The 22,510-nt window shown below is 37.0% G+C and overlaps 6 protein-coding genes across 6 annotated transcripts; all 6 read left to right on the top strand.

Annotated features, from left to right (window-relative positions):
• Window positions 1–877: 877 nt before the first annotated feature.
• TM35_000012420 (uncharacterized protein) lies at window positions 878–7,273 on the top strand (the record flags this gene model as incomplete). The annotated part of the gene is made up of 1 exon (XM_029020923.1): window positions 878–7,273. One exon carries the CDS (start codon window positions 878–880, stop codon window positions 7,271–7,273), a length of 6,396 nt encoding a protein of 2,131 aa, XP_028887431.1.
• An 809-nt stretch (window positions 7,274–8,082) lies between these two features.
• On the top strand, window positions 8,083–10,395 carry TM35_000012410 (GPI inositol deacylase 2; the record flags this gene model as incomplete). The annotated part of the gene is made up of 1 exon (XM_029020922.1): window positions 8,083–10,395. One exon carries the CDS (start codon window positions 8,083–8,085, stop codon window positions 10,393–10,395), a length of 2,313 nt encoding a protein of 770 aa, XP_028887430.1.
• Window positions 10,396–10,863: 468 nt separating this feature from the next.
• Window positions 10,864–17,361, top strand: TM35_000012400 (ATP-dependent DEAD/H RNA helicase; the record flags this gene model as incomplete). Its single annotated transcript, XM_029020921.1, has 1 exon — window positions 10,864–17,361. The coding sequence occupies one exon, from the start codon at window positions 10,864–10,866 to the stop codon at window positions 17,359–17,361; it is 6,498 nt and encodes a 2,165-aa protein (XP_028887429.1).
• Window positions 17,362–18,902: 1,541 nt separating this feature from the next.
• TM35_000012390 (uncharacterized protein) lies at window positions 18,903–19,226 on the top strand (the record flags this gene model as incomplete). Its single annotated transcript, XM_029020920.1, has 1 exon — window positions 18,903–19,226. The coding sequence occupies one exon, from the start codon at window positions 18,903–18,905 to the stop codon at window positions 19,224–19,226; it is 324 nt and encodes a 107-aa protein (XP_028887428.1).
• Window positions 19,227–19,646: 420 nt separating this feature from the next.
• Window positions 19,647–20,501, top strand: TM35_000012380 (uncharacterized protein; the record flags this gene model as incomplete). The annotated part of the gene is made up of 1 exon (XM_029020919.1): window positions 19,647–20,501. The coding sequence occupies one exon, from the start codon at window positions 19,647–19,649 to the stop codon at window positions 20,499–20,501; it is 855 nt and encodes a 284-aa protein (XP_028887427.1).
• A 726-nt stretch (window positions 20,502–21,227) lies between these two features.
• TM35_000012370 (uncharacterized protein) lies at window positions 21,228–22,406 on the top strand (the record flags this gene model as incomplete). The annotated part of the gene is made up of 1 exon (XM_029020918.1): window positions 21,228–22,406. One exon carries the CDS (start codon window positions 21,228–21,230, stop codon window positions 22,404–22,406), a length of 1,179 nt encoding a protein of 392 aa, XP_028887426.1.
• Between the last annotated feature and the right edge of the window lie 104 nt (window positions 22,407–22,510).

Genomic DNA, 22,510 nt, shown 5'->3' with positions numbered 1-22,510 from the left:
TTTTTCTTTTTTTCGTTTTTTTTTTTTATTTGTTTTTTTTTTTTTCTTTGTTTTTTGCTTTTCTTTTTGCGTCGTATCATATTGGTGTCTCTCTGCAGGGATATTATAAATACAATTCCTCTTAACTGACCCATGTGGCAGACATCTGATAATGAAGAATAACCGTAGTGTTATACCCGCGTACGTATACCTTTTTTTTTTAATCATTATTATTGTCAATACCCCATTTGTTGTTATTTTTGTTGTTGTATATTTTCTCTCTTCTCTCCTACTCACAGGTTTTGCTGCAGAGATACTAATGCGGAGAAGAAGTTATCAGGTGTGACAAGAGTAGAGTAAGGTGAAATTACTATTTAAAGAAGAAAAAAGAAGAAGAACAGAAAGGTATATATTCTTGTGAAAGTGTTTTTTGATTTGGTGTGTGGCAGTAATGGTTTGGTTAGGATCTCTTAGAGAGAGAGAGAGAGAGAGAGAGAGAGAGAGAGAGAGAGAGAGAAGGTGTTTAAAAGAAGAAAAAAACTTTAAACCTGAGCACCATCAGCACTAGAAGAAAAAAAAAATATATATATATAAATATCATAAGGAGGGAGGGAAAAGAGAAAAAAGAATCTTTGATCATATTATTATTATTGTTGTTATTGTTATTAATTATTTTGTATTATTTACGATTTCCTTTGCAATGAGGAGGTTGGTTTGACTGTTATATGGTTTGTTGGGTGAGTAAGTGGGATAAAGACTGTAAAATTCCCTACTTTTCCTACTGTTATTGGTACACACATATAAGCGTGTATGTCTTCTTCTTTTCTTTTTCATATTATTATTATTATTATTATTATTATTATTTCTGTTATCTATTTAGCGACTGTGCACCGTTGTGATGTCCACCATGTCTGCGGCGAGCATCCAACGACTGCAGCGCCTCTATCTGCACTTCCGGAAGCACACGCGCAGCCTGTTGGAGGGCGCCTGCAGTCTTGTGGAGCTCATCGACGAGGACGATCTCACCAACTGGTACGTTCTGCTGCGCTACGAGGACGAGAACCGGCAGGAGTTCTTCGTATCGCTGCGGTTGTACTTCTTTGATGAACTGCAGCGCATGCCGCTGGTGTTTGTGATTGCCCCGCGGCTGATGGCGGCGTTCATCCACCACGGCGCCATCTGCTCGCTGGAGCTCATGTCGCAGCGGTGGGTGGTGGACGCGGAGGGCCTCGCGCTGCTGCTCCGCGCCCTTCACGCCACTCTCAATCCCTTCACGCACGACAGTCGAGTCACAGTGGATGAGGCAGGCGGTAACCGACACAACAATATTAATATTAATAATAATCAGCCACGAGAACAAGAACAACAACAAGAGCCACAGGGGCTTATCGGGGATGATGGGGTGGATAGTACGATGGTAGAGATGGCTACAGTCTCGGCGTACACACGTGAAGAGCACGAATTGGGTATTCAGCACATTCGTCAGTCCCATCCACATCTATTTCGTGGTTATACAGTAAGACAATCCCATGGCAACAACAACAACAACAAGAATAGTAGTAGTGGTAGTAGTAATGGTAATAACAATAATAATAACCATGATAATGATAATAATAGCAATAACAATCTTCAAAGTTTACAAGAACAAAAAACGGAAGATTGTGAGGAATTATCACAACGAACTACTACCTCCTTGGAGGATACTGTAACAACAACAACGAGTTCCTCTCTAATGTTCTCTGGGGATAATGAAATAAAGGGTGATTCAAAGACAAGAAAAGTAATTGTACATTCTCGTGAAGAATTGGAGAGACTCTTCACCGATGGTGGTAACATTGAGGTTCAGCTAGACGTTCAAAGTGCCTCTACCTCTTCTTCAGTAAATACTACTATTGATGTGGAGGATAATATCATTACTTGTACACTTCCATCTGAAAGTGGTAACAATTCAACGTACACCATCTCAATCGTTCCATTCCAACAGATAGAAGGTAATAATAATCCTGATTATGTGCACACCAAACAAGAAAAAGAAAATTTAAATAGTTCAGAAGTAGAAGTAGTGGAAAGTTCCAGTAACGTTGCCTTAGGGGTGGATAATTCACAAGTAACTAATGATAAAGGTTATGAAAAAAGTTGTTGTGATCCATTTTACCAAAAAAAAATTATATCAAATGATAATATTGGGTCGGAGTTAAAGTCATTGCTTACTCTTAACAGTAACAGTATAGGTGAGGCGCAAGGTTTAGTTCCTTCTCAAGAAGAAAAGGAATATGAAGAAGAAAATAAACATGAAAATAAATGCACTAATTTGAAACGAGCCCCTTCTAGTATTCCTTTAATATTAACAGGAGTAAGTACAGGATATGGAAATCAAGGAGATCTTCTTCCAAATACAAGAAAATCTCGAGTACCAGAAGCCCCTTGTGTAATTCCACTTGGTTGTACATTACGATTACAAAATCTCACCATTTATGGGGCTATTACTGTTCTTGGAACACTTGAAATGCATGAATGCACATTTATTGGATATTTTTCTACTGAAGGAAGGGGTCGTGTACAGTTATCACAATGTGAAGTTTATATTGATGTTCCAGAGTCACGACGTGAAGGAATTCTTATCCTTGACGTCTCTACAGTTGAATTACGTGATCATACAAATGTTCATAGAAAGGAATACACATTTGTTTATGAACAAGAATCTATATTTGTAGGTAATACAGTTCCATTTTTATTACAAGCATTTATTCTCGTTTCAAATAGTGGTTCATTACGTGTTCAAGGAGGATGTCATCTTTCATCCTATTGCACAGAGAAAACTATTTATGCTGAACAAGATGCTTCAGTAGATATTTCTGAATGTTCTATATTAGCAGGATGTAGTAGTGCTGTTACAATTCTTGGTTGTCGTGCATTCTTTACAAATACACGTTTCTACGGTAATGATAACATGGAACCACGAATATCAGATATTAGTCGTCCAACAGGATTAAATGTGGAGTTGGGAGGTTTGGTCACTGCAAGAAATTGTCAATCGGAGTATCTTTATTTTGGATTTTCCGTTATTGCGCATTCCGTAGCACACTTTTACGCTTGTCATGCAGAACATGTAGTGAATGGTTACACAATTGATGCCTCTTCTGTAACCATAGAAAATAGTTCTGCACGGACAAATCACGTTGGTGTATTTGTATTGAATAAAGCCAAATGTAACATTAGTAACGATATAGATCATGTCTTATCATTTGAGGAACGTTGTTCTTTATTCTTACAAATGCGTGGTCGTTCAGATAAACTGCGTCTACATGCACAGATGGGTGATGATTCTGGTAACAGTAGAATTTCTTCCTTTAGTTCTAACAATCATTCATCCAGGAATGGAAATATAAATACAGGGAATTATTGTGATATACAAAAAGAAGAAAAAGAAGAAGATACTCTTAATAATAATAATAATAATAATAATAATAATAATAATAATAATAATAGTAATAGTGATAATAATGATCATGATGGTAATGGAAAAGGAGGAGAACTGGTTTCTGAAAAAATAAATACTATATCTGAATCAGTTGTAATACCACCTCTATCCTTTACAGGAGGACTTTTTAGTTTAGAGGTTCGTGATGCCTCTATGGTGGCAAAAGGTATGGTGTTAACAGATGCACAAGATACATCTATTTATATGTATGATCAGGGATCTCTTACACTTTCAGAAACTATTGTTTGGTCGAGGCAAACTCCATCACAGCAACCTTGTGGTTTAAAAGTTGTTAATAGTAGAGCACAAGTTCATCGTTGTCTTGTAATTGATTATACCTTTGGTTTTGCAGCTATACAGGGATCTAGTGTTCGTTTAGAAGAATGTATGGTAGTTGGAGGAACAAATGGATTTACTATTGATGATGCACATTGTGTTATGCAGAACTGTGGTGCCGATACCGAACATGTAGGTGTATTTTCACTTAATAAATCTATACTACGTATGGATAATTCAAATGGACCAAAATGTATTACAGGTGGACTCCCCTGTGTTTTAAGAGGACGTGTACATGGATTAGAGAGTCGTACAAGTGATACTATTTGTATTGGTGTAATAGTACAACGTGGTCTTGATAGTGGTTTTACCTGTTATAATGGAGGATGTCTTCGACTTGAAAAGTGTATTGTAGATATGAGTACTCCCACCAACAGTGATCATACCAATGGTGAGATACTACGACGTCCTCTCTCTTCTTCTGCAGTAGGGCAATCCTGTTCAACCTCGCTATCAGGAGTTGTACCTCTTCCTCCTAGTGGTAATGGCCTTGTCAATAATCCAAGTAGTAGTAGTAGTAATAATAATAATAATAATAATAATAATAATAGTGGTGGTGGTGGTGGTAGTAGTGGTGGTATCATCTCTACAACGCGAGATGAGAATACCTGTGGAACTGTACCAATCAATACTCAAAAAAATTCTGGTGTTAAGGCATGGTCAGGAAGTCGATGTATTGTTATTGGATGTGAAGTAAGGCATGTAACCTTTGGATATGCTGCTATTGGCCCGGATACAGAGCTAGAAGCTTCTCATTGTACTGCAAAACATATTGTCAATGGATTTACAGTTGATAGTGCTAAATGTCGTCTCTCACGTTGTAGTACAAATAGTAATCATGTAGGAGTTTTTGTTCTTAGCCATGGAACTTGTACAGTACGTCGAGGTAGTTACACAGCTCGAATGTATAGCATTGAAAATCGTAATGGTACTGTACATGTTGAAGGTCATGTAAAGCTTAGTGGTTTTTCCCGTATAGGTCTTTACGTATACGATGGGGCGAGATTAGATACAATGACCGATAGTATGTTAGATATTAAAGTTCGTAAAGATCCTGCTCAACAACAATTTCCACCTCAATTAACGCTTACAGGAGCTTCTGCAAGTCCTTCTGGTCTTTTTCCCTCATGTTTCGCTATGGATAGAGGAAATGCGGTTATTCATAATGCCTACTTTGGCGGAGGTGCACAGTGTGCTGTTAGTTGTGGAGATGGGGCGAATGTCTATCTTCATCAGTGTACGGCGGAGTTTTGCAATATCGCCTTTAACGCCTTATCCGGATCACAAATGTATTTATCCGACTGTCGTGCTCAACATGTACGTCATCATTCCCTTATTGTTCACCGTGGAGGTGTTTCGCGAATTAGTTGTCAAGCGCCCGTTTCTCCAACAACGGTTCTACAAGGGAAATTGCAAATTGATGGAAAGTGCTATCTGGAACATGTAGTATTACGGCCTATGCCAGAGGGAGAGAATGAGTTTCCTTCTCAACATCAACATCAACCTTCTCAGCCTAATCCTCCTCCTCCTGCTGCTCCTACTACTATTACTACTACTACTACTACTACTAATAATAATAATAATAATGCTAATAATGCAGATTCTTCTCCTTCTGCTGCTGGTGTTTCTTCTTCTGCAATACCTCGACAATTATCTCAACAAGTGCCTTCTTTATGGTCGTCGTTTTCTTTTTCTACTTTGAACACTTCTCTTCCACCACCACCACCACCGCGGGATCTTATTCGAGTTACAGGCAGTGGAACACTTGTGATGGATTGGTGTCTTGTGCTTCTAGAGGATTACCCGCATGTCGGAGCAAAGCATGACGAAAATAATAATAATAATAATAATAATAATAATAATAATAATAATATGATAAAACAACATGTAATTGTTGCAGATGGTAAGAGAGCATCTGTACAACTACGAAATGTTTTATTTCAACAAATTCATGTTGTAGGACAATATATGGGAAAGAATTCTGATCCTATCATACTCTCTAGGGGTAATACGACAGCCAAAGATACTTCTCAACATCACGGCAATAAAATTAATAGAGGAAAAAAAATATGGTATGGTCTTACATTACAACAAGGAGCTAAAGGAGAGATTCAAGGATGTTCAGACATTACACTTTTCAGTAATACCTTTTCCTCACTTCATACATCGACAGTTGATAATTTACATCAAGTATTTCCAGTTACAAATCAACTTTCACCAGTCTCTTTTATGGAAGGTGATGATGGAGTTACTTCTGTACAGAATAATGTTTTTGTAGAAGGAAGTATGTTTACTTCTGATACTGATATGAAGGGATCTAATGCCATTTGTGGAGGTGATATCATTCCATTATGTGTACATGTTGGACGTGGCTGTTTCCTTCTTGCCGATAATGCACACCTTCGACAAGTTCTTGGATTGTATAGTTCAAGTATTGAAGCCACACGTTGTTTCTTCGCTGGTGCACAGTCTGTTCAACTCGCTGGAGGCAGTACACTTCGGGCCGTGGAATGTGTATTTGTGAGTGCTGTTCATGGCCCTGCGGTGAGTGCGGAATATGCCACTCTCTCTCTTGTAAAGTGCCGCGCCTATTCTACATATAGAGAAGCGATAAATGCAAGATATGTTACTTTAACTCTTCAGGATACCGTATTTACAACGTTTTCATCTATGAATAAGAGAGGTATCAAAAACAATAACTCATCACAGGTTAATCTGAATCCATCATTCGGGGTAGCCAAGATGAAAAAGGAAGAGGAAGAAGAAGAAGAGGAAGAAAAAGAAGTGATAGTAAGAGAAAAAAATAGTTATAAATATGAGAAGCGATCAAATAAAGATATGATGACATCAAGTGCAGAACGGGGAGATGTAACAATGCCAGAAACAGCTGCCCCAACGTGTTCAATGTTGGAATCTTCCGTGATAGATGGGAGTAGATTAATACCGCCCAGATTTCCATTTCTCTCTCATGTGAATAGAGAGGAAACACAACCAGACACCTTTATTAAGGGAACACAATGTTGTCAAGAACAAAATGATACCAGAAGTGGATTTCAAAGAGTATTTGGAACCATAAGGAGAAATAACTTTGTTGGAAATAATAAGACGGCATATGAAAAAGCAATACAAATAAATCATTATCATCTTTATCATCAAAACAAAGACGTAGCATCACTAGTGGGTTCTGAAGAAAGCGATTCTATAGCTTTAACAGGGAAAACAGAAACAGAAACGGGAGAAATGCAATACAGGCCAAGTGAGAGTGTACGCCTGGAGCATTCACGTTTGTATTACTCTGGTGCCACTCTTATTGAAGGAGGTATTGCTCTTGATGCCACTAGTCGAGTGGTAATGTCTCGTTCATCAATATTTATGGATTTATTTCATTTCTTAAAAGAAAAAAGTGTGTGTATTTCGGACTTATTCTTTGGTTCAAGACAACAACAATATCCACAACAACAACAACAACGCGAATGAGATGGACACTCGTGTATGAGTAAGTAAATAGTAGTAGTAAGTAGGTGAAGAGGTAGAGAGAAAGAGAACAAAGAAAAAAGAAAAAGGTCTGCGTGTGATGTGGTGATGAAAAGGGATTACTAGTTAAGAATAGAGTGTTTCTCAGTGGGTTAATATATCTGTATAAAAGAAAAAAAAAAAGGATGAGGAAAGTCAAAATCCTCTGAATTATATTCTTCTTTACCTTTACTACAATTTTTTTATTTATTTATTAAGGTGCGTGAACAACAACAACAACAACAGCGACAGAAAAAGAAAAAGAACAAAAAAAAATACGACGGTGGAAAAAGATTGAAGAACTAGGAGATTGATTGGTTCATCTCTATTTGTGTTGTACATCCAAAAGGTAAGGTACCACAGGATGGAATAAAAACGAAAAAAAAAAAAGGCTATACATAATTATTACTGTTTATAAATATAGTATTGCGTGGGAAGGAGGAAACTTTTTTTTTTCTTCTTCCTTTCGTTGGTCTGGGACTGTTAAAGTGTAATCATTTAAATCTGTTCTTGTTGTTGATATTGTTGTTGTTCTTATTCTTCTTCTCATTTTGATCTTTATGAGTGAAAAGATTTAGAATAAATGAAAATATGTAGTGATGATGTTTTCTCATCTTCCGTTTAACTATGACAACTTGGTAGTAGAAGAAGAAGAAGAAGAAACTGATGTTATCCATGATAACGACAACTTCTACAATTATTATTATTATTACAACTTGCTCGGTATATCTGTCTATAAAAAGCGAAATAATATTGAGATGATGAGAGTGAGGATGATTACTAAAGTTTCAACCTGGGCTACCTCTATATTAGCACTCCTATTTACATTATCACTAATATTGTTCTTAATTACAACGTTTGAGGCACAAAAACAACAAAAGGGTAATAACCAGCTTCCGTATACGAATGATTGGCATGTACTTGGCTATGAAAAGGTTAACTCTATTCAAGTGAAGAAACAAAAATATAATGGAACTGATTCTCTTCATAATTCCTATGCATTACATCGTCTTTTATGTTATGATCCTACAGAGTCTGCAAAATCAATCTTAAATACATTAGATGTACTCGTTTTTTTCATTCATGGAAATTCTGGTTCATATAAGCAAGGTGGTAAATTAGGGTGTGCTTTAAAGAAACGACAAAGTATTATTCGTGAAGTATACTCATTTGATTTTGCAGAACAGGCGAATATTCACCGTGGTAGACTTCTATGGCAACAAGCGGATTTTGTTGTTCATACTTTAAAAACACTGCGGAATGAAGGAAATATTATTCAGCAACAGGAACAGAAATATAAAGGGCAAACGACTACTACTACTACTACTAGTAGTAGTAGTACTCCCTTCCTCTGGCTTATTGGTCATTCTATGGGTGGTGTAGTTGCAGGATTGGCTCTTGAGATGATAATGTTAGAGGCAAAAGAAATGATTCCATTTTTTCATGGTATTATTATGCTGAACTCACCATATCGTCAACCTCCTATTTTTTTAGATGAACCAATGTTACGTCTATACTTAATTCTTTGGCAGAATGTGAATAGAAACAATACCATTATACATTATCCACAAAATGTATTACCTCGTATGGTTTCTATTAGTTCTGGAGCATTAGATCTTCAGGTGGAACAAAAGTTGACTATTCTTCCTACAAATAGTGGTGAGAAGGATCTGAAAAGGTATTTTAATATACGTACAGATAATCCTACTGTATGTGGTAAAATGTTATCACATAATGATATTGTTCAGGATTATTGTGTAAGTGAATTTGTTGCTTCTTTTATTGTAAATGCGTCTATAAATAAAAAATGGAAGGGTGAGGAATATACAAACATAGTATCTGTACCAGTAACTTATACCTCTTTTTTTTCACGTTGGGGAGAGTGGAGTGTAGAAGATCATACACTTCCTATTGCTGTAGTATCACTTTACACCGCATTAATGTTATCCGCTATATTTCCATTAATACCTCATTTAATTTATTTATCCAGACCTTTTACCCATATGATTTACTTACGTGTACCTTTTCTATTTTCCTTTGGTAGACAATTACTGGCAATCTTTACAGTACCACCTGTTATTGGTGTTGTGCTTATGACACTCTTCATTGGTACAGTGAGTCGATTGTTTATAAAGCAAATAAATTGTTGTTTGTTTCATTTTGGAGGTAATTGGTGTTTGTTGCCGTGGGTTGCAGATAGTCTTATGTGTATACCAACGATAAATTTCACTCGTACCTTTTTTACTACTATTGGTCCATTGTTAATGGGTTCTTGGATTGGTGTAGCAGCTTATCATCTCCTTGGATTATTGTTGTGGTTAACTAGACGTGGATTAATGATGATGTGGTCATATTTTCCATCTTATATGCTTCTTCGAGGCTTTCGTCGAATATTTTCTACCTATGGTTCCAACTACCACAGTTATCTCTACTATTATTATTACTACTTTCCAGCGATAGTGTACATGACTACATTTATAATATGTGAATTACTTTCACTTAAAATCTCACGACGTGCGTTGGTGTGGCTTGGTTTCTTATTGTTTCTGTTTTCAATATTATATATATGTAAAAAAGAGTCAAAACATGTATTTCAATATTATTCTGTAATAAATTCTCAATTACTGGTATTAACCTATGCATTATTGTTTGTACTACAACTCCAACCATTTTTCGTTCTGAGAAATGCCTGGATATCTGGTACGAATGATAGTGATGATGATATTACAGTGATAGATGGATACAACCGTGTGGTGGAGATTTTTCTTCATATATTGATTATTATTCATATTCTTTGGCCTATCCGTTTCTCTTTAGAAGAGCAACATCGACAACTAAAATCTTTTTTCTGTAGTCGATGCCTTGAGTCATTGATGGTTGTCTTTCTAATGGTTGCGTTTTCTTTATTGGTTCTCTCACTTGTATTTATGAATGCAATACCTGTGGAGTCATTTCGTATTGTATGGGTTCTCGTTTGGGGTTTCCCAGCATTACTCTTCTGTAATGTACTGGTTTACTTTGTGGGATCTACACATACTCCAAATGCTTCTAATCCAATGATGGCTATGGATGCCTCTATTGTCTAGGCAAAGGGAGAGAGAGAGAGAGGGTATTGTAATTGTTGAGATGGAATTCATAAATAATAAAATACTAGATTTTCTCTGATTGCACACTGTGAAAATAAATCATACTTTTTTTTTTTCAATATTTTATCTATCGTTTTATTATTATTATTATTATTATTATTATTATTATTATTATTATTTATTTGTTATTCTTGTGGTGGTGGAGGTGGAGGTGGTCATTTTTTATGGAGTATATGATTTTTGTTTCACTCTTTTATTTCTTCAAAAAAATATTTATATATTTGTATCTGTTTTTCTTTCATTCTTTCTTTCTTGTTTTACCTAAAAGAATAAGCTAGCAAACGAAACATAATTTTTTTTTTTAAAACGTTTTTATATATTGCTTTTTTTTTTTCTGTCTGTCTGTGTGTGTGTGTTATTTGAGCATCTTCTTCAATCCCTTGTATACATTTCGAGTGTTATCACTGAATGTCATCAAGGTTCCGCGAGCTCATTACTCTCTTTGGTGACTTTTTGGGTGACAATGAGTTCCACTCCCGCATCTCGATGGATGGCGTGGGTGAAGTGAAGGATATGTTTGTGGCCAAGACAATACCCGTTGATGAGACCGTCGGTGCCACCATGGAGGCCGTGGCGATTGAAGCCACTCGCCGCTGTGATGCACTTCGCCGTGTGTGTAATGCCGTACTTTGTATGCGTGGAGAGTCGGAGTCTGTTAATATGGGTACGATAAACACGCAAGAGGAGGAGCGTCTCGCATGGAAATTTCTTCTTGCGGCTCTTGAGAAGGACAGAGATGCCGTTCTCGCTATTATGAATGTGGAATTGGTGCGTACCGCCGTAGAGCACCACTATGCCAGTGCACGTCCAGAGTTATGTGATATGTTTGTACACTTAAGTGCGAGTGAAATGTTCTTTATTGACGGTGATTCACTTTTTATGGCTGCCATTTCCATGCAATCCGTAGATTGGGATCTCATTCAACCTCTACATGTTATTTATAATGCGCAGAAACTTTTATCTGATTTGGAATCCCGTGGGGCACGTTTTCATGTGGTCTTTTTCGATAATGCCTTGTGGATGTGGGAAAAGGCACCTGCAAAATTATTTTTGCGTGAAAACTTACGACTCACTTTATTATCTGTATCTAATAATAACACAGACGCTGACCTTACGGTGGAGAACTTTCCCAGCTATTACAGTGAAGAGTTTGAAGAGTATGTGGGAATTTGGGAACCAGAATTCTTATTGATGTCTGATGGAGAACAACTTGGTAGTCTTACACCTTTTCAAGAATTTTTTGTAAAGCCAAGAGAAGAAAACGTTGAAACGGGAAAAAATGATAATGTAAATGGCAACAGTACAATAAATCCATACCGTATAAAACGTTCATACAGAAGTCTTGTAGATGATGAAAAAGTTGGTAATAAAGCAGCTATGTATTTCCGTTGTATGCAATTATGGGCAACTACAAGAAGACTTAAAATTGCCTACTCATCACGTTTGATTTATAGAGAAAATGCCATTATTGTGTTTACGGTACCAGTGGATGGTTCAAGTTTTGAACGTGCGGTGGCAATTGAACAAGAAGCACGTGAATTGGCGAAATCCCTTGAACATGAGGTGGAATTACCTAATATTACTTCAACATCATTAAAACTTCTTGAAGAGGAATTAACATACCGTGAAAAAATTGTATGTGTTGCCATTCATGCCTTTGTAAATGAGAAGAAACGAACCGATGAAGAGTTACAACTTTGTCAAGCAATGATTATAACATCATATGTGACAACATCTCTTAATTGTGAATTACGTGCTCAACGAGTTCAACCAAATGACATCCTTTCGAAATTTATTTCGGATCTATCACCATATCTTCTTTCTGTATTTCGTAATACTTTATGCTCTAAAGGACGTGGACAGGAATTTGATATTATTGATGGACATCTTTTTTACGCTATTGTACGCCTTTTGCGAGCAAATCCTGCATGTGAACTTTTAGATGAAGATAGCGCCGCTGATGTTAATCTTTCATGGCAGTTAATTGTTGGTGAAGATGCTCCTTCTATCACAGAATCACCTTTTACAAAATTGCCAGAAATTGTTGAACCAAATCATGTGAAGTTACAAACGTATCCACATATTACACATGAATTGGTTGAAGGACTCGCAAAATCATTTAAAGTAACAAATCATTATGCAGACACAGCATATCCAAGTGGATTTGGTGCTGCTAATGAACTCGCTGGTTGGGATATCACTACACCCTTTGATAGATTAAATGATGTTGTAGATGCTGAAGGTGAAGCTATTGCAAAGAGTAATATGACCGAAAAAGAAATTAAAAATATGCAAGAGTATAATACAAAATTTGTACGTAATGCATTTCAACAGGCACAATCAATGGGAATTAGTGGTTTTGCAGCTCATGAATTAGCTATTGTGTGTTCTGATAATGAATCTGATGATGAAAATGGTAATAACAAAAATGCAGCAGCGAAGAAAAAGGTAAATAAAGCACATGCAGGACAACGAAATCGAAAAGTTCGTAGTAAAGAAGAAGAAATTCGTGAACGTGGTAATGCAACTTCTGCTACAAATACGGTAAATAATTGGTATAAACAAATGGAACAACTTCTACGTAATGCTGATTTACCTTATGGTCGTACGAGTAATAAAGATCGTGATGAAGCTATTTCTACATTATTAACTGCCATTTCACGACTTTCTCAGGCAAATTTTGGTAAAAGTTTTGATCCAGGATATACACTTGAGGAAACTGCAGATAATAGTGTTCCATTAAAACTTGCCATGTGGCGTCTTCTTGTATCGGCAAGTGGAATGCGAGAAGTTGAATTTGCACTTTCCCCTGAAGATCCTAAATTAAAAGAAGCTAAAGGAGCTGCTAAGAAGAAGGATATTAAGTCTGATACAAATTTTCTATATGGTTTTACTGTTATTAATAGACTTATTGATTCTCAGGATGAGAAACAAGGTAAATGGAGTCCTCAGCTTGAACCACTTCGTAAAGCTAGACCAGATATGACATCCCCAGAGGCGGCATCTTATTTACGATGGGTATATCTTTCCTATGTGGAACTTCATATTCAAATGAAACTTAAATGTCGTGTCGTTAAATTATATCTGGAAAATTGGCGTGCTGAACGTGAACGTGCTCGACTTGCGAAAGAATCACCAAGTATTCCTTTGGCTATTCCTCTTTTTCTTTACTGCCACCACGCTGTATTATCTGTAATACGTGATGAAGGTCTTCAAATATCTTCTGAAGACTTGGATACGGTACGTTCCGCTCTTGCACATTTTGATTTTACTCAAGATTATTATTCTAAAGTTGATCATGCTATTACACGTTGGCAAAATAAAGCACCAGGAGGTTTAACAACCAATCTTTTACCACATGGTAGACAACTCTTTGAAACACCAGAGATGCTGCAATTAATTTATATGGGTCATCTCTTAGAGCGACCTTTTATGCGTGCACGTGATTATCGTGTCGCTTTTAATCCTGATAACTGGCAGAGGGAATTACTTGATATTGTTGATGGTCGTGGAAGTGCTGTGGTATGTGCTCCAACATCTGCTGGTAAAACATTTATTTCATATTATTGTATGTATAATGCTTTAAGACGATCCAATAAGAAAGTGGTTGTATATCTTGCTCCTGCTCGTGCTTTAATTAATCAAGCTGTAGCAGATGTATGTGCTCGTTATGGTTCAAAGAAGTATACAAGTCCTGGTAAACATATTTATGGTGTACTTGGTGGAGCTGATTATCACCAATATCATGATAGTTGTCAAGTTCTTCTTACAGTCCCTGAAGCTTTTGAAACTATGCTTCTTTCACCAAAGTATACAGATTGGGTGGAATTAATTGATTATGTTATCCTTGATGAGATTCATTCTATGGAAAGTAGTGGTAATGGTGATGTATGGGAACGTATTTTGGCTCTTCTACCATGCCCATTTGTTGCCCTTTCTGCCACTTTAGGTGAAACTCAACAATTATGTGGTTGGCTTAATCGTGTGCAAGATCGTCTACGAGAACAAAAAGAAGATGTATCTAATAATAAAACACGTGATTATGCTGTACATGTTTTACCATCAGAAGGAAAGAGCATTCAACGATGGAATGATATCAAAAAATATATTTATCTTCCACCTCCTGGAGCTCAAGTATCTCTTAAAAAACTTACTTCCAGTTATGATAAACAATATATACGTGATCTTCATCCATTATCTATTCTTACAACTGATCAACTTCAAAGTGGATTTCCTCCTGAAATTTCCCTCGTACCCAGTGAAGTAGTTTCACTTGTTGAAAAAATGGGATCCCAATTTAATGAAGTTCTTTGGTCTAAATGGTCATCTTTACCATTAGTACAATCATTACGAGCACAATTGGCATTACTTGAACCAAGTAAATATTTTGAAAAGGATATTTATATTACACAAGAACGAGCACGAAAGTATGAAGCAGAAGTTAAAAATACTTTTGCTTATTGGGTGTTTTTAAGTAATCAACCTGATGAACATTTATCTGATTTATCTGATGAAGATATTGAAGAATTTTGTGATGCTATGTCATTTGTAACTCAAGGAATTCTTTCAGCTTTTGCTCAACAATTAACTCATGATGAATTAGCACTTGAGAAATATGCAACAGATATTATGGAAAAGAAGAAACGTTCACATCATCATCAAGAAGAAGAAGAAGAAGAAGAAGAAGAGAAAAAAGAAAGAGAAGAAGAAATGGATGAAAAATCTAAAAATGATCAGAAAGAATCTGTAGCATTCCCTGGTTCTCGACAATATATTCGAGAAAATATGCTTAATGTATTACGTGAACTAATTGCACGTAATATGGGTCCAACCATTGTTTTTAGTTTTGAATCTGAAGATTGTGGAGATCTTGTTAAGTATGTTGTAGAACAACTAGAAGAAGCTGAAGCCCGTTATCGACAGACAGAAGAGTTTGCTGCATATAAATCTCGTATAGAACGTTCAGCAGCTGCACAGGAAGCACGGCGAAAACAACGTGAATCTACTTTAAAACAAAAACGTCTTACAACGGGAGATGATGGTAATGTGGAAGTAAATGAACGTGATTTAAGTGATGAAGGTGAAGGAGATGAAGAACTCTTTGTTGTTCCTGAAGTATTACCAGAATTTACTTTTACTGGAGATAAATGTACAGTGGAACCAAGAGTTGTTCGGGATTTATTAGATGATTGTGATAAAGAAGGTGAAGATCTTCTTCTTCGAGCTTTAAAACGTGGTATTGGTATGCATCATGCTGGTGTTAAGGGTAAACTTCGTGGTCATGTGGAACGTTTATTCCGTGGTAGACACTGTGGTGTAATTTTCTCTACTGAAACTTTGGCTCTTGGAATTCATAGCCCTTGTCGTTCGGTTGTATTAGCTGGTGATCATATTCTTCTTAATCCTACGCAATTTCGTCAAATGATGGGTCGTGCAGGACGTCGTGGTTTAGATTATCTTGGTCATTTGGTATTTGTGGGTATTACGATGCGACGTATTAAACGATTAATGACGAGTAGCATGACAGTTATAAAAGGTAATGTACAAATGGATCCTTTATCACAGTTACGTCTACTTCAATTATATGATTTTAATTCCCTTCGTCAAATGAAGAATGATATAGTTTGGAAACGACATGTATTAAAATTAGCAGAACGTCTCTTTGTTAATCCATTATTTTTCCAAGGACGTGCTTCTGTTGAAGGTGGCAATATGGAAAGTTTTACTGTGGAATTTTTTCAAATGTTACTTGGATTTTTTCAAAAAGAGGGATTACATTTTAGCGAACATACCTCATCGCTAGGTTCTATTTTACAAGATGTTATGTATGTTTTTCGTGAGGCTCATGTAGGCAATGAAGGATTTGCCTTTATTCAAATGCTCACATCTGGAGTCTTTGATAAAGCTCAATATCCAATTATGTACAGAAATAATCTTAATAGTGGTGCAATGGATGAAACTATTACTGAACTTCTCGCTTATCTTTTCTCTACTCATCGCACATGTGGAGTACCTCTAGAAGTACATCGATCTGTTCTTCTTGATCCTGCTGTAACTACACTTTGGGAAGGCAAGACAAGTCCCACTCAGCATCGTGTAGTTCTCTCTCCTATTGATATTTGCTCACCATTGGTGAAAGCATTTGATAACACAGATTTTTTTGCAATGCTATCAGCATTCTATAATTATCTTGGTTCAAATTTGGATCCCTTGTCAAATGATTCTATTCGTCTTCCTTGGATGACTAGCAGTAAGAAAAAACAATCTATATTTGCTACTGAAAATGGCGATTTCCCACTTACAGAAAAATTAAGTGAAACTCATACTCCATTTAAAGCTCGTTCTCCATTTGTAGCTATCAGTGGATGTGGTGATATTTTTACCTCTGTTGATGATCTTGTATTTACTCTTCGTGATGGTCTTTTCTGTGATCGTCGACTGCTTCCTATATTTGATGTAGTAGATGGATGGCGTCATGATGGAGCACAGATTCTTATGAATGCCTGTCTCGCAGATTTTCTTCGAGCTAAAGCACAGATTGATACAACAAGAAAGAATTATCGCTTTACTCTACTTGAAGAACTAAATGGTCTTTCTCAATCTCTTTCGTATGCGGTTCTAAACAAAGCAGAAAAAATATTGTCTAACCTTGCCGGATTGGTACGTCGATCAAACTTACCAGACGCAAAGGTATTAACAGAAATCATGCCAGAAGAATCTGAGGAAGATGGTGCCTTTATGGCAGGCGCTCCGCGATTAATGGAAGTGGCTGAACGCCTTCACTCACTCCAGCCACAAATCCAGAAACGTTATTCAGAGGAGTTGTTTGCAGCCAAAAGGGAAAGATGGAGAACCGAACAGGCTGCACGACGAAACGAACTTCAGCAGCAGCAACAACATCACTAGGAATGAACTGAAATGCAGTTCATAAAAGGCGAGCACGTGCGCATGTTGCCCAATTTTGGTTGTTTTTTTTTTATTATTATTATTTTGAGTGGGATAAAAATAGAGAAAATAAGACTAATAATAATAATAATAATAATAATAATAATAATAATAATAATAATAATAATAATAATGAAAAACGATGCGCTGCCCATAAATATGAAATTTAAAATTGATGATAACACAAGGCTGGGGTGAGGAAACTATGGCGTGGTAGACGGTGGGGAGGGTGGGAGTGGTGTGTTCAAAGGTTTGAGCTGCGTCTTTTTTTTTTTTTCTTTTGTATTGGTGGTGCCAGCAGGTGGAAATGAATATACTTGTTTTTACTGTTAGTGGGTGCTTTTTTTTTTCTGAGTTGAGGAAGGCGTTGCTTGACAGAACACTACGATGCGCTATGCAATTCCTCATAATTGGACATGAAAAAGAAAAGAAAAAGAAAATAAATAAAGAGATAAAACCTTGACAGGGAAAAACTTGCGATCACCCTTCTTTTTTTTTTCCAAACCTTCTAAAGAAATGTTCTGGGTCCATGGGCATCTGGTGAATATATATATAATTAATACCATCTTTTCTTAACTGGCATTACAAAGGGTTTCATTGTAAAAAAAAAAAAAAGAGGTAATTCTAGAATACCCAATGAACTCACTTAAAACTAACCGACCGCGTGCAGAAAGGAAGAGGATATGATAAAAGGCGCTTTCAGCACCTAATTTTTGCCAGTACTTGTTGTTAATAATTTATACAAACTCTATTTAGACTCATCACTGTGGTAAATCCTATTATTGTTTTGGTCGTAAAAATGCTGAAGGCGGTGGAGAAATGTTTTTTGTTTTTTTTTTTCCTTTCTTCTTGTCTTTTTCTTAGGGAAAGTATAGGAGCTTGTGGAAAAGAATATGAATCCGTATTTGGTTTTTGACAGATTAGGCTTTGCGGAGTTGTGAAATCTTCTTCTTTCTTTCCTTGGATTTTGTTCTGGTCTAAAAGAACCTCTGGCTGAACGATTAGAGAGGATAAAATCTTTGGTTTTTTTTTTTCCGTCCCACCCACCTCCTAGCACCTCCACACGAAGGGGTCTTGAGAGGAAGGGGCCTTAGAATCTGCTACTTTTTTAAATGTTCTCGGGTGATTCTATTGGCAGAATAAAGAATTTAATATTTAATGTCTTTTCTTTACATTTCTGTTCATGGAACGCTCGTGTTGGGATTAATAGAAACTTCACTGCAACTATTTGTTTGTTTGTTTCTGTTTATTTGTTTTGCTGCCATTGACCAAAGCAAGAAGCCTATTCTATTATCGAATTCAGTAGCAGGCACGGATGCCGAATCGCAGAGAAAAAATTGGAAATAAGAATCAAATGACGAAAGAACTATGATGACGCGGTATAGTTTTGTATAGCCACCGTACAAGCCGGGGTGGATGCTAAAAAGGAAAAGAAAGAAAATAAACAGCGCTCTCTTGATGCTGCTAATATTCGTGGAATACACAAAAAGAAACTGCCACTGATGCTGTTGCTCTCGCTCTCTCTTTCTCTCTCTCTCTCTCTCTCTGTGCTGAGCACTATGGTGGCGTCCATTCTAGAGAGTGTTGGTAATCACTTGTTTACTGCTAATAATAATAATAATAATAATAGTAATACAATTGCTACTGTGTTTTGTACACTGAGCACCAAGAAAATTAATCCCGATGACACCCACTGTACGGAGGTGCATCACTTTTTTGTGTGGAAATACCTAATCTCTTTTCTGTTTTCTTATACTTGTAAGCAGAGCATTGCTGTGCACCTTGTGGTGTGTCTCACTCTGCAATTGTGTGGTTCTGATAAATGATATCTCTTTTCTTTTTTATTATTTGCTTTCACATTATTACTGAGCGAGGTAAAATATGATATGCTTCTTCCTATGGGGGACATTGTAAATTGTAATGGGGACAGGGAGAAACCAACATTATCTGTTATTATTTATTTTTGTGTGTATGTGGCTATCTCTACAATGTTACCAAATGATATTCAGTTTGTTTATAATCTTTTCTTTTTTATTTGGGATTGGATGGGACTACATTTTGTTTGAATAATGGGTATTTTCCCTAATATGTCTATTTCATTTACGCTTATGCTTGACTGCCTATGTGTGTGTCTGTGTAGTGATAGCGGTGTATTAATGTTTTTCTGTTTTCTTTTTCTCTTTCTTCTTTCTCTCTTTACACACATGCTCAGATTACAGTGATCCTCAGTGATATTAATAATAAGAATGTCCATGTTGTCGTGTCGTGTGTTGTGCCTGTTGGCCATTGTGCTCTGCTGTGTGGGTGTGGCTCGTGCTGATGCTTCGGCTGCTTCTCTTCCACAATATGTGATGAAATATGTTGAGCAGGCAAAGAAGTTGGCGGAAGAGACCAAAGAACTTAAGGAGAAGTGCGAGAAAGCCACCGAGACTGCTCGAGAGGCCGCGTATGAAGCTCAACGATTTGTTGTTTCCACGAGGAATGAACTCGAAACAATCGCTGCTGACCCAAAAAAGGTGATGGAAACGAAGAGTAAAGGTTATGAACTCATTGATAAGGCAATGAAGGCTGCAGTTGAAGCAGGAGAATTGGCCAATAAAACGACAGATAGTGAAAGGGAAACTGACGACAATGTCAGCGTTGTTCAGACATACGCAGAAGAACATAAGCATTCAGTACCGAAAGAAATTAAGGATGCAGAGGAGGCAGTTAAAGATGCACAAAACGCGGTTTATAATGCTAAAGATGCTGAGGGAATGGCGCACACTCATGCTAATGATGTAAAGAATGTCCTGAAGGAACTCGACGCCGCAGTTGCTGCAGCTGAAAAGAAGGAAAAACAGTTGGAGTCTCAGCAGCAAGGCCATACAGAAGGAAATAAGACGGAGGAAACACAAGAAAAACAAAAAGAGAAACAAAAACAGCACTACCGTTCTACTTTTACTATTAATATCCACGGGGATAATCTCGATGCCTTATTCAATGGTGGAGCGAATAACAGTGGTATGGCATTAAATGACGGCAGCAGCAACCCTGCGTCACTGCGTGTTCCACTCCTGCTGCTGCTGCTTTCTGTGCTGGGCTGCATGGCCGTGTGCTGAGCACTGTGGTGGCGTCCATTCCAGAGAGTGTTGGTAATCACTTGTTTACTGCTAATAATATAATATAATTGCTACTGTGGTCAGTACACTAAGCACCGAGAAAATTAGTCCCGATGACACCCACTGGGCTAGGGTGCATCACTTTTTTGTGTGGAAATACTTAATCCCTTTTCTTTTTTATACTTGTAAGCAGAGTATTGCTGTGCACCTTGTGGTGTGTCTCACTCTGCAATTGTGTGTTTCTGGTAAATGATATCTCTTTTCTTTTTTTATTTGCTTTCACATTATTTCTGAGCGGGGTAACATATAATTTGCTTGTTCCTATGGGGACATTGTAAATTGTAATGGGTACAGGGAGAAACCAACACAGAGAGATTTATACATTATCCGTTATTATTTGTTTTTGTGTGTGTGGCTATCTCTGTAATGTTACCAAATGATATTCAATTCGTTTATAATCTTTTCTTTTTTATTTGGGATTTTATGGGACTACATTTTGTTTGAATAATGGGTATTTTCCCTAATGTGTCTATTTCATTTACGCTTATGCTTGACTGCCTATGTGTGTGTGTGTAGTGATAGCGGTGTATTAATGTTTTTCTGTTTTCTTTTTCTCTTTCTTCTCTCTATCTTTATACACACATGCTCAGATTTCAGTGATTCTCACTGGTGTGAATAACAAGACTGTCCATATTGACGTGTTTTGCGTCATTATTAAATTTAATCATGATCACAGAATCCGAATTACAGGCACAATATGATGCCGCTGTCAAGCGCTTGAGGGATGCTGAACAGGGCGTCGCAGCTGCTTTAAAGGAAATGAATAAGAAAGAAGCGTTAGCAAAAAAAAAACAGAAAAGCATCAAAGAGTATTATCTCGCTTGGTCAGAAAAACAGAAGGTAGAAGTAGCTATTGTTGAAAAGTATGAACAAGAATATGCTGCTGAGTATGCGAAAAATTTGTGCTATACAGATTGGATGAAAAACAAGCACGGAACTGACTCCAAGGAAGCACAAATAGCCCAGCATCGCGGAGAGTTATCTCGCACAAGGGATTTTGTTTATTTTGGTGGTTCTCTATATTCGACGAAATGGTACAAGTTGTATTGCAAAGTTTGGTGGGTGTACTATCAGCTCAAGGCAGAAGGTTATGGCAACATTGCAGCTGAACTCAATAGGGCAAGGGAAGTGTTTTGTCATTGTATAGAAAAAGAAGCCAATGGTAAAACCTTTGATGCTGCACGGAAAGCTGCCTTTGCAGCATTGGATAAATGGGAAAAGGAGAATGATCGTGAAGAATGGGATGAGGCAAAGTCAGAGTACGACGCTGCGTTAGCCAAGTGGAATGAGTTCAAACCCGAGGGAGACCAATACGCAGAAGAGTTGAGGGTTAAGATATATGAATGCGCGAAAAAAACTTTAAAACTGTACGGTATTGCAGATGATTTTGATATTGCTGCATTAAAGAAAGAATTGAGCCGGAAGAGTCAAAAAATCGATGATTTGGAAGATCAATTAAGCCAAAAAGGTCGAGAAATTGGCGAATTGCATGGCAGAACAAATGAACTAGAGGCGACGGTTGGAGAAATGCGCATTTGGATGGAATCGCTGATCCGCATGAATCAAGCATTGATCAATGGTCAATATAAACAGATTGAAGAATCTGAAGCTTTTGCACGTACCACACTAGAGCAAGAGTGGCAATTTTGGTTCGAAAGAGCGACGTCATCACATTTAAATTGGTTAAATTGGATTCAGGAAAGAATGCCTGAAATAGCAGCATTGGAAGAAGAAGAAGCTACCGCTCGTAATAAGTATAGGCATGAATTTTATGATTCGGTCCAAAACATTGACAATAGGCACGTTGATCTTCAGGAAATGTTGAGTGGGTGGGTATTGGATTAGTTTTTCAACTTCTTAACCTTTACAGAATTATGTGTAAAGAACCAGAATTACCGCCATTTCCATACTTGACTTTCCAAAAAAAAAATCTACACCATGATCTCCCC

This window comes from Trypanosoma theileri (assembly GCF_002087225.1).
Source record: "Trypanosoma theileri isolate Edinburgh chromosome Unknown TM35_Tth_1_V1, whole genome shotgun sequence".
Taxonomy (NCBI): Eukaryota; Euglenozoa; class Kinetoplastea; order Trypanosomatida; family Trypanosomatidae; genus Trypanosoma; species Trypanosoma theileri.
Note: the sequence above shows the minus strand (reverse complement) of the source record. Positions and strands in the feature narration are given on the sequence as shown.